Source organism: Stylophora pistillata, chromosome 3 (genome assembly GCF_964205215.1).
Source record: "Stylophora pistillata chromosome 3, jaStyPist1.2, whole genome shotgun sequence".
Classification (NCBI taxonomy): domain Eukaryota; kingdom Metazoa; phylum Cnidaria; class Anthozoa; order Scleractinia; family Pocilloporidae; genus Stylophora; species Stylophora pistillata.
The window spans coordinates 30,580,155-30,592,193 of record NC_142521.1 but is presented as its reverse complement, the minus strand read 5'-3'; the positions used below and the strand labels follow the sequence as shown (position 1 = coordinate 30,592,193).

Here is a 12,039-nt window from a genome sequence, read left to right as displayed (position 1 = left end):
ATATGCCGACAAGAATGCCACTTTGTCATTTACAATTTTAATCAGCTAATGATAGAGATTTCAGAAGAAAAAAAGAGAAAACCAGCTCTAAGGACCGGGTGTTACGAAAACTGACTCTCGAAAACGAAGACCTAAGACCTAAGACCTAAGACCCGTCTTAGAGTTCGAGATTAAGAAAACTAATACCCCCTAAAATTGTAACCAAAACAGGTCTAATCTGTCAAATCAACACGATCTCGTCCCCGAATGAAGGATTATCATAACTTCTCAAATGTGACAAAATGAAGTATAATCATTCAACATCGAGATGACCGTGAGGTCAGTGAACCCTAGGTACCAGGTCTATTGAGAGATGATTTTCCCGGGTGATTTCGATTTCTTCGGTGCTGTCGTAGGTGCCCTATTCGGTCACTTGTGTTTCGCTTTCCTCGCTTTTTTCGGGCTATTATTTTGATTCATGGCGTCCGCTGTTGTGGAAGGTAAGGAAACATTGTTTTAGTATAAGTTGTGAATTATGCAGACTAAGATGCTTGTGAATATTCATGTGTACGTGATTGCGAATGATACATACTGGTATATTTTTCAAGCATTCCAATTTTCCAATTAACATTCAGCTTAAAGGTTCTCAACAAAATGAAAGTTTAGAGTGCCCTGGTAATGCTAGAGAAATACATGAAATTCTCAAGTGCTTAACTTGCAGTCGACGGTTTCATCTGCCGGTTTCTTCTCGACTGGGGTCGCCAAAATAGTCGCCGCAAAAATTACACTGAGGTTGTCAACGTTATGGCTTTTGTATTCTTTGAACATATTTTCGAATTTTTGTTTGATCGGTAGTCCATATGTTTTCTATAAATATATAGAATACCATCTCCTTTTAAGCGCGGCCGATACTTCGGCGTCATTCGTACGCTAATAGTTGCACACGTGGGAAAGCTGTCAAGTTGAGTTCGCACTGTTTCACCTACAACTGATAGCAAGGGGTTTAAAGTTAATTAAATAAAAGGCCATGAGCTAATATATTGTTTTCATCAATGCAATTTCCATCTTTTTCCACCCTGATACATGAGTGGTAGGGCTATGTTTGCCAATATTTTCAATAAAGGCTGAAAGTTTCAAAAGAAACTGTGGTGCTGCGTTGGTGGGGGTAACAAGGTGATTTGGTTTTGTCAACTAAGTTGAAATTGTAAATTGGCCACTGTAACGAGTAAAAAAGCTGACGTTTCTAGCGTTGGCCCATAGTCAGAGCGAATGACGAAGGGCCAACACTCGAAACGTCAGCTTTTTTACTCATTACAGTGGCCAATTTACAATTTCAACATAGTTGATATAACCAAATATTTTCAATACTCTGGACATCATTTTTAACTTGGAAAATGGCAAAGTCATTAAATGTTGTCCTTATGTGTAAAAGGAGCTACGTGATTGATGGGAACATGGCAACGAGAAAAACACGAATAAATTTTTCTTGTTGCCATGTTCCCACCAATCACGTAGCTCCTTTTTTTGCCTTTAAAAGCACACACAACCCACAATTCCTCCATTCACTCCGACGAAGGGCTAACGCTCAAAACGTCACCTTTTATAATCGTAACGGTGGCCAATTTACCATTTCAACTTTGTTGATATATCCAAATTACTAAAGAATTGACAGTTGGCCGAGAAGGTGTATCTTTTTAACACTGTTTAAAAAGATATGCAGATTTTATTAAAAAGTTGGACCTGAAAATTTGACTTTGATTGTTTCTTTTGTCTTGTCTATAAAATTGGGCGATGGATATAAAATCGAATGGGGTATATTTAGTAAATAAACCCCTTCAGGTTGCTGGTATGTTGGCTGATAATGTCCACAGCTAAGAGATTGTCCGAAAAATGAATATTTGGCCGAGAAGCAAAGCTTCGAGGGCAAATATGAAATTATGAGGGCAATCCCCCAACCAAGAACATTATCAACCAACATACCAGCAAGCCAGAGTGGGGTTTAATTTATTTTATAACCCTCCCATTAATTTTCACATCGCAATTAAACTGTGCATAAACACAGTAAAAAAGCTAGTGGTGATCTGATGGCGAATGCACGTGATTGACACAAGCAAAAAAAAAAAGAGTTTGGTTTCCTTCCATGTAAATAGCAGAACGGAAAAGTTGAAACTCTTGTGTTGATTATGTTTCTATTTCACGGAAAAAATTGGAGGATAAATATCAACACGGACTGGGGTTATTGCATGATAACTGTCCTGTGATTTTGCACCACGTGACGTAAAGTAACCAATACTGTAACCAAAACGCAAAGTAACCAATATGCTTGGTTTAATTTTAACCAACAAAAAAGTATCACTACTAGTGTGGACAATGTCAGACAGAAATGCGTCAATGAAAACTCAATTAGGGTAGACAAGGCCAAATTAAATCGCTGCAATGACATGGTAATTTTTTTGTGTTATTTCTATTCTATTTACTAGCTGGGTAATGGTTACAACAAATTTGCTAGGGTTCATATTACATTGTTTTCATTGTCTGAAATGTGGTCAGAAACTTCAGTAATCTTTGTTACAATGGGTTGGTAAAGAGCTCTGTAGTCAGGCCAAATTTCATGAGCTATTAAATGAGCTATTAATCTCAGCTTTGGTAGCTTGAAGTGGCTTGGTAATACTGCTCACAACTCCTTATCTCCTAGATATAATGCTAATGATTTGCAGGTCACCTCCATCTGACATGTTGTGTTGTGCCAGGAAATATTCCTTCAATGCCTCCTTCATGGAAGTTTTTTTGGTTTGCAGTCTGGCCATCTGGAATATAGGCAATTTGAGGAACTCTTTAAATTACACAGAGGTTCTGTGCTACACTTTATATTGCAGTTTTCAATAACATATTTTGCATACTCTGATATTCAGACCTAAAACAATGGTTACATTTTTCACCGCTGACAATTATCTTAGCTAGCAGACCTCTCTGGAAACAAAGCTTCACTTCAACCAGGTCAAAAGGTCACATCTGTCAGTTGTGACTGGTAGTTTTTGATATATTTTGCTTCTTTCTGTTTTTCAAGGTTTGTTAGCTGTTGCCATAATTATTATTGACAGCAACAGGAAATTGCAATCATTAGTTGGGTTTTTAATTTCAGATTTTGCATTTAGGCCCAATCAGGTTTAAGCTCCCTGTACTGTATAGAGTGCTTTTACAGGCACCATTTAAAGTAATTAATATACCAATATGAAGATGCCAAGGAACTTTTTTTGAAAACGATTAGGAACATCACATGTACATAATTTTATTTAATTTCAGATTTAAATTCTGAAGAGGTTTTCAGGCCAACTAAACGACCATTCAAGGTATGAATATCTAGCTTACATTTAAAGGTTATTTAGGTTATTCAAATTAAATGCTTAAATGGTTATTTAGATTAAATGCTTTCATTTCTGTTTGTTTCATAGATTATTAAAATAATAATTTACATTTCAATGAAGTATGTTGTTTTTGAGTGAGAACTGTTTAACTCCTCTCCCCTCCCCTCCCCCACTTCATAACGTAATTAAGGGGTCTTTATAGATTTTGAATACTGTGGAAATGTAAATGATAGTAATATTAAATTTGGATATTTTAAGATAATAATATCAAATCACCTTTTCAGCAGAACCCCGACCCTGATACAAGACAGTTTTAATACATGTTCAACTATTTTGTTTTTCTAGGTGAAAACTACAACATTTATGTACATTTGCCTGCCTAAAACAGACACCTGTTAAATGAACAACAGACACTTTTCCTTGACCCCTGTAACATTTTCTCAGACAAAGTTACCCTCGCCTAATTACCAAACCTTCCATAGTAAGTTAATTTTTCTTTCTTAATAAGAGGCTATGATTGTCAACTATAATTTAAATAAAATAATATAGTTAAAGTTGCCCGGGTGAAAATTTGTATTCGCTGATTGTAACTATTTATTAATCACTTGTGATCACAATCACTCGCACACTCACACTCTTTGTTCCTATGAGTGGAGTATTTAAAGGCTACACCTGTGATCACAAATGAATACCAAATTTATTATAAATTATCTATAGTTTATTTGCTATAACTGCAAGGCTTGTAACTCTCTATTCTACTTCCTATGACCTTATTTTATTTGCTGCAATGTGATATATATTCAGAAATTCTAATGAGAATATTTCATGTTGTTTGTTTTTCAGGCAAATGTTTTATATCAACATCATGGCTGGGATGTTGTTGTTTTGTACTTCAATAAACATGGTACTGATACATCTGTACATACTTATGGCACACCTGGTGCTTGGCTAAAATTTGTGGGGTCGGATAAAAGCAATGCATCAAAATATGGTCGAGTAACCACAAAGCTCTTCAAACAATATGCCAAAGGTATTAGTAAAAATAGCAATAATGATAAAAATAATGATATTGATAATAATGATAGATCCCAATAATAAGAAAAGTCCTTGAGATCTGGGGTTGCAAGTCTTACATGTCATGTCCTATTCAACTGATTTTCTAAAGGAGGTATAGGAGTGTCTTGGAATTTTTTATAGTATTGTCCCTTACAATGCTGACCAACACAGAAAAGGTAACAAATTTTCACGTTAAGATGGACAAAATGTACAAACTGAATTTAGTTTAGATTTTTTTGGAAAATTACTTATACTTTAAACGTTATTTTTCTGTGTAGACGTTCATGGTAGTGATAATACCGTGGATGATGGCCCTGACGATTCATCAGTTACTCTCAGTTTTGGAAATGATACAATGTCCGTAATTTGTACTGGTATCGCACCAGAAGGTGGGAATGGTACCACAGAGAATCCAGCAGATCAGACTGGGGGACTAGATGGGTGTCAGGCAGGTGGTGTGGGGCATGGGCAGTTGGCCAGTGTGGGTGTTGGTGCTGGGTGTGGACAAATGGCTGGTGTGGGAGGTGCAGCAATTGGCAATGGGAGTCAGACATATAGCGCAAGGCATGGGTGCGGGTCATGGGCAGATGGCTGGTGTGAATGTCGGTGCTGGGTGTGGGCAAGTGGCTGAAGTGGGGGTGCAGCAATTGGCAATGGGAGTCAGGCATATAGCGCAGGGCATGGGTATGGGCAAATGGCTAGAGTGGAAGGTGCAGCAATTGGTAAGGAGAGTCAGGCAGGTGGTGCGGGTCATGGGCAGATGGCTGGTGTGAATGTCGGTGCTGGGTGTGGGCAAGTGGCTGAAGTGGGGGTGCAGCAATTGGCAATGGGAGTCAGGCAGGTAGTGCGTGTCGTGGTGAGGTGGCTGGCGTGGGTGGTACCTCAGGTGGCAATGCATGTCAGTCAAGTGGAGCTGGGTGTACCCAAGTGACTGATGTGAACACAGCGACAAATAGCAGTGGGAGTCTGGTAGGTGACGCTGAGGATGGGCAAGTAGCAGCAAAGGAGGGCAATGGAGTGGTTTATGTTGTTGATGGCGAGATTCTCTCTGTTGGTGTTGTAGACGAAAATCGTGTGACGCTTAATCGCCATAAAATTGAAAGAGGGTTTGCTTGTGTTTTAATGACTTACATAAAAAAGCCAACTGTGCCAGCACCAGTAATTTTGGGCGATCCTGAAGAGAACAGTCATCTACAGAAAGGGATGTTCTTTGTCTTACCTATTTCCAACCTGTTTAGGTGCGAAAAGTATATCGCGGGAGACAAAGTAGTGTTACGTGCATACCACAGATCAAAAAATGTTAGCGACAAATGAGTAAAGCTTGATTAAAAAGAGGGTCTTGAGTAGTGAAGTAGTGATTACTTGTGTACATCTCCGGGAATAGGGATTCCAACTCGCACACAAACCAAAAAGCCCTTTTTATAGCGTTTTTGGTCATTCATCAAGCCTCGATACACACCATTTGGTTTGTATCCGATGGAAAACAATTAACGCTGTAGCTAATTCGCCGAAAAGCCCGTTTATTAATAGTCTCTTTTCTACCATAGATATTTTGCCAGCATTTGACCTAGATATACTGCCTTTGAACTGCACAAGCGAAAATACGTGACGCAGTTATTAGCGCATAGGTTGTAAATGATTGCTATCATTTGACGGGGATCTGTTAGGTTCGGGATGCATAATCAAAAATACAACTATAAACAACGCCCATTTTCAACAAGATTTGCACCAATATTACAATTATTCCACGAGCGCGCGTTGGATATGAGATGATAGATAGCCAACGTGGCGCGAGTGGAATAATTGTTTTGAAAAAAAACGCGCCCAAGACAGACAAATCTTCTCGACTTTATTTTGTAAGAAGAAACCCGATGTTACTATGTACAGATATCAGATTATGGTATATTGGCTCATATACCATAATAGCTAAGCCAATAAAAAGTCTTGAATTCCATTATCCAATGATCCAGTTTTTAATAATAATGGATATGCTCTTTTGCCAAATTGAGGCTACTTTGTTTTTATCCTAGACAATTTTCTTACACAGGACCGCTCATGTTGACAGACCTTTACTTCAACCTCTCAAACGTCAAAGTTATACTTTCGGTGTTCAAAATATTGCTATTCAGTCTTCAAAAAATTTTAGCTCTCTTCAATGTTAATTAAGACAGCCCAAATTGCGAAGGGTTTCCAGATCACGGCAGTGAAGTCAGTCTATTTTGGCATGTCTGGGTTCCAATCAGTCTGGGTCTAAAATGCAAAGTTAAGCAAAATGCTCTAGGCTCCGAGTAAGGTTAATTATAGCCAACTTGCCAGGTTAGGAAGTTCTAGCAGTTCCCATGAGAGCACCCCTTTTCATGTCCGTCATCTTGGATTTTTTTGCATTGGCCTGACCAGTCATGGTTAAGCCACGAAATTTTTCTCACTTATAGAATTAAGAGAGTCTAATATATTGTTGCTGTAAGTATCAAGTTATTTCATAACATTTCCAGAGAGTTACGATGTGCGTAAAAAGCTCAAAAAAGGAGAAAGACTTCCAGGAGAGGAGGGGAAATTGACAACGAGGTTATTGCACATTTTTGACGTGGCATTTTAATAAGCAACAACATATTATATACCATTAGAAAGCTCTTTAATAGAGCAACAATTTGGTATATTTCAAGTTTCCTAACCCTTACGTGGGCAGGCGCTGGAAGCCAGGAAGTTCAGAAAAAGTGGGCATATGAACCACGAGGGGAGTGGTAGAACTAAAACAGCTCTAAAATCAAAAATGCTTGTTAAAATAATGAGAGAATTACTACACGTAATGATAATAACCCTGCAAATCCTCTCTGAAAATTTTAGCTCTCAACTCTTAGGAATAAAGATTTTTTAAAAATTTTTTATATGCTGGACTTGGTGAAAATTTCAAGAGTGAGTTATAAGGACGCAACTGGACTTTGTCAGTTGGTACCAATCCCAAGGCCTAAAAACCTACACTCACTTAAACGCCCGTAGCTTTGTAACCGTTCATGATTAGACCGCCAAATTTGGTCCACGTATATATTAAGGTTTGATCTAAACTAATTGTTGTAAGTATGAAGTGATTTCATTAATGTTCAACAGTTACGACGTGCGGAAAAAAAAGAAAAAGTTCAAAAAATTCATTTCTTTTTTTGCCATATTCGTAAATTACTTATCATGCTAATTACTTTGGCGTAGGTTTAATGAAAAAATGATAAAAGCTGAATTTTTTATGAATTTTTTAATTTAAAAAAAAATCCAATATGGCGGACGTAAACAGGGGTCCACTCGTTTGAACAACTGTAACTCTTAAACCCTCCACGGCGTAGGCATGAAATTTGGCACAGGAGTATATAGAAAAAGAAACATTTGCAAGCTGTAGATATTATTAGATTTCAATGACACAAAACAGAACTACGATGGTAAGAAGTAGCGCAATGGTTTAAAAATGGATCACTTGCTATGACTGTGACTATAACTTTGTAACCAGTAATGGTTAAGCCATGAAATTTTGCTCACTTATAGAAGAGAGTCTAATATATTGCTGCTGTAAGTATCGAGTGATTTTAGGATGAATACTTTTCGCGGAATTCGCGTTGAGAGCGATAAAAAAATGTCTTCTTCATTTATAAAAATTTTCCAAAATTCTGTTAAAATTAGGCAGTGAAGATACGGGCCCGTAATTGTTTGGTTCAGTTTCATATCCTTAAATATGGGCGATTTTTCACATCTAATTTTGGCTGTATATGTTCCAAGTGATATATACAAATTAAAGATTTCTGCTACGACATGACGTAGAACGTCACTTGCACACTTTAATATCCGAGTAGGGCAGGAGTAGAGGCTGTGTCACTTATTGTTGGGTAATATTTCCAGTCCAATTTCAACCAGAGTGATAGGTTGAAAAAATTAGTACGAGACGCGTGATTTACATTTCCCTAAGAAATTAGTTAAACATTTTGGAGTTGGAGGTAACTGATGAGCTAATTTTCGTCCAACCGTTGCGAAATGCTCATTGAGAATATTAGGCAATATTAGGCTAAAAAATTGCAATATGCAGACCTCTTCTCCCAACCGAATTCTAACAGAGAAATCGAAAACGGTTGTTTATCATCGACCTATCAACGGATCTGCAAGAGTCTTTAGAAATTTTGTCAGTTCACGTTGTAAATTAACCGCTTACAAAGGAAAAAGCCAGCTTCCCTTTGGTATAATAACGGCTACACGATGAAAAGAAATGAGAGTTTACGGGGTAGATTTTTACAAAAACTAGGCTTTCCAGCATGTAGTGCCTCGGGTCACGGGCCCCTTTCTCGAAGGCCCCGAACAGTTTTCTCGTTCGGAAAAGCGGTGGCAAAATCCTAAACCTTATTATTACAAAGCTGTTTTATTCACATATTGCTAATATGAACAGAGCTTGTCTTGATACAAGGAGTTTCAGGCGTATTCCCCAGATTGCCTAAAAACGGCTTTGCGGAACCAAAAATTATCCAGGGCCTCAGTAAGACGATCCACAGGGTTCCAAAGAAAATAAAAACCTCAACATTTCGATGGTATATTACAAGGGATAACCACGAGAAACGTTCGTCGGAGACAATATCAGGTTTTGAAACACGGGTTCAATAACGGTTGAAACCTGTTGTAAAGTGCGTCCAACACTTCAAGTGGCTCTCACTGTTCTTGTTAACCCCAAAGGGCTTGTCCATCTTGTCATAACAAAATAAAAAGAACGTTTTTGAAGTGGAATAGACGATTTTAATAATGCTGATATTAAAGTGAACGTGAAATTTACAGTCTACTTGGAAATTGTAGTGAGCCGGGAGGCAGATGCACTGAACAAAATATTGCAAATGTTGCTTGTTTTCCTCCTCGCTGCACCGTGTCACCGTTACAGTTAGAAACATTAAAGAAAATGGGAATCAATAAAAGCATTCCGAGACAAAACTAAAAAAAAAAATTGAACTATGGTTAATAAATACAGCATATACTTTATTTTCAATATTCAAGACCGATGATCAACCCAGGGAATAGATCGCCCTCAAAACAAAAGTAAGGGAGAAAACTTTCCTCAGTATTTGATACAAAATGCCAATAATTGTTGCCGCAACCCTCTCTGCATTGTTTATTATTAATAATTATATTATAATACTTAAAATGTATATAATGCGACTTTCAAACACGCTGAAATAAATAAAAATTCAATACAAGTTCCATACAGCGTACTAGGCTTGTAAATGGAGATATGATCAAGTCTGACTTCTCCTGGCCTAAAAATAAATAAACGACAGATTGCAGTAAGTATCATCATTTAAATCGAGCACTTTCTGGCACGCAACTACAAATCGCTCTAAACGACTTTGATAACCAAGTAATATTTGGGCACCAAGGTCACCATGACGATGACTGTCCACGAAGGCAATAGATTGACCAGCTAGTGGTAAGAAAAGAACGGTCTTTTCGTTGGCTATAAGTAGAGCTGCATTTCCGTGGAAGCCATCACACAGTGCTGATAACTGGTGCACTGGAGTTGTGGGAGCATAGTCATCACAAACTCGTCTAGCTAAGGGCGAATGCACGGACACACTCACACATTGTTCTGCGACAGTGGCTGCCTCTGAGGCTGAAAGAAAATGCTGAGGTAGGCTGTGTCGACAGCGGTCATAAAGGCGGTTTCCCACCCTGATTGATGCACAGAGTAACATAACCCACAGAGGAGATAGTTCACGCGTAGGTTGGAGATCGAGCCGCTCATGCCACACTCCATGAGCAAAGATCAAAGCTATTACACTACAAGCCGAACTGCCGTCGAGCGTTGACTGGCTAATTTCGAAAGGAAATTTCCATGAAAATGTATCGCAATGGGGAATTCCTTCACCAAGTACCACAACGTTAATTCCCGCACCTGGTACATTTTTGTAATTAAGGGTGATTTCATCTTCAGAACAATCGCCAGTGCTGTTGTACGTGCCGTCAACGTCAACGTCATCATCATTTTCTGCACCCTCTTCCAAAGGCAGACATTCCTCGTAGTCACTACCACTTAATGCAGCTTTGAACTTGGTAGCTGCAGAACAAATCTGACTCTTGCAAAAGGCAATTCCCTTTTTGGTACAACTCAACTTTCCTTGAGGAACCACCACACTCATTGAACTACTTCTGTACTTCATCTCCTAGACACACGAAAAGAAAGAGGATGTCGCAGAGAGAAATATTGATGCTACGTTACTTTTACATAGTGTGTCTAAATGTTTGCATGGTATGCCATGGACGTAGAGTAGTGTAAAGCAAAGTGTAAGCACATTATTGTAAAAGAGTGCACAATGTATTGCAAAAGAGTAAGAAATGTACTGCAGTTGTGAAGCAAAGGATAGTGTGAAAACTAAATAAATAAATAAGTACGTACGTAGATAAATAAATAAATAAGTAAATGAGTAAACACAACGATAAAGGTAATTACATTTTCTTCCATCTCGGGTTGCAAAGATGCTTCGTTGTTGTCGCGTGGTACGTCTGAACTGCTTTCAGGATCTTGACAGGGAAAAAGAACAAGAACGCTTTATCAAGATTATTTTCTATTAACAGCAAACTGTTAATGTTAAGAACAGGAAAGACTAATGGTTATGACATGCTCACGTGCTAACTTATCCTGTAACTCCACAACAATCCTTTCAAGCCGAGGAATAGTAACATCCATGTAGAACGCTACAAAGTTTGCCATCTCATTTTTTACGAGAGTAATTTCTTCATCACATCTCGTGATCACTTCATGTTTTTCAACGATGACTTTCTTGATTCTCATTGGTGTACCTATATGAACGAATGAAAACTGACTTGAATTACAAAAACAATGCATTCTCAATAACTGGTACCAGTTGTTGGAATGAGATACCACGCAATCTAAGAGAGCTACCCAAAAAGTCTTTCAAAGCTAGAATTAAAAATGAATAACCAAGAATGCTGGACAAGGAAAATTCCTTTCTTATTAAACACGAGATAATTCAAGAACAGGAAACTTTAAGTAATTAAAATCAGTGTCTTCTCTCATTATTCTCCTCTCATTATTCTCCTCTCATTATTCTCCCCTCATTTTGTTTTAGCAATCTTAATATGCAGAAACTATTATATAATACTTCATGTAACTAAATCTTAATTGTTATTAATGTTATTTAATTGATCTAGTTTTATGCATAAGCAATCAATGGCCCGCCTAGATTAGCATTTACTATTTGCAAAATAACGTTTTAAAAGCAAAGAAAATAAGCGGCTTGTTGTTGTTGCTGTTGTTGTTGTTGTTGTTGTTGTTCTTGATTTTAATGTCCTGCATGCTCAGGTTAGACAGAAGTAGGAAAAAACGCAACACCTCGGAAGAGGCCTGATCTATTAGAAGTTGTGAACAGTTTGCTGGTACAATTTTCTTGAGAGGGGCAGTGCTGGAGCATAGTGTCTTTCTTAAGACACCAACACAATGACCGTAGCTACTAAGCTACCCCCTATCACAAGTGTGTCATCTTGTATAAAATTAGTAAGTTGTACAATGTACAAGAAAATACTTTATCAATGATAGAATGAAAATATACTTAGAACAAAAATGACAGCTACAAGCTGAAATACTCAACAAAAGAGACAAGTTGAATTG

At 37.9% G+C, this 12,039-nt stretch overlaps 2 protein-coding genes across 3 annotated transcripts; one reads left to right on the top strand and one right to left on the bottom strand.

The window, feature by feature from the left end:
* The first annotated feature begins 221 nt into the window (after nucleotides 1-221).
* LOC148735582 (uncharacterized) lies at nucleotides 222-5,747 on the top strand. 2 transcript variants are annotated; one of them, XM_088755139.1, is made up of 5 exons: nucleotides 222-479; nucleotides 3,283-3,329; nucleotides 4,188-4,374; nucleotides 4,679-5,038; nucleotides 5,111-5,747. In XM_088755139.1, the coding sequence occupies exons 1-4, from the start codon at nucleotides 458-460 to the stop codon at nucleotides 5,029-5,031; spliced, it is 609 nt and encodes a 202-aa protein (XP_088611265.1). In that variant the 5' UTR covers nucleotides 222-457; the 3' UTR covers nucleotides 5,032-5,038; nucleotides 5,111-5,747. The 2 variants fall into 2 exon arrangements, with proteins under 2 accessions (XP_088611265.1, XP_088611264.1); XM_088755138.1 differs by having other exon boundaries at nucleotides 4,679-5,747.
* A 3,388-nt stretch (nucleotides 5,748-9,135) lies between these two features.
* On the bottom strand, nucleotides 9,136-11,180 carry LOC148735581 (uncharacterized). Its single transcript, XM_088753538.1, has 3 exons — nucleotides 11,045-11,180; nucleotides 10,861-10,931; nucleotides 9,136-10,573 (listed from the first exon to the last, which is right to left on the bottom strand). The coding sequence occupies exons 1-3, from the start codon at nucleotides 11,091-11,093 to the stop codon at nucleotides 9,671-9,673; spliced, it is 1,023 nt and encodes a 340-aa protein (XP_088609664.1). The 5' UTR covers nucleotides 11,094-11,180; the 3' UTR covers nucleotides 9,136-9,670.
* Between the last annotated feature and the right edge of the window lie 859 nt (nucleotides 11,181-12,039).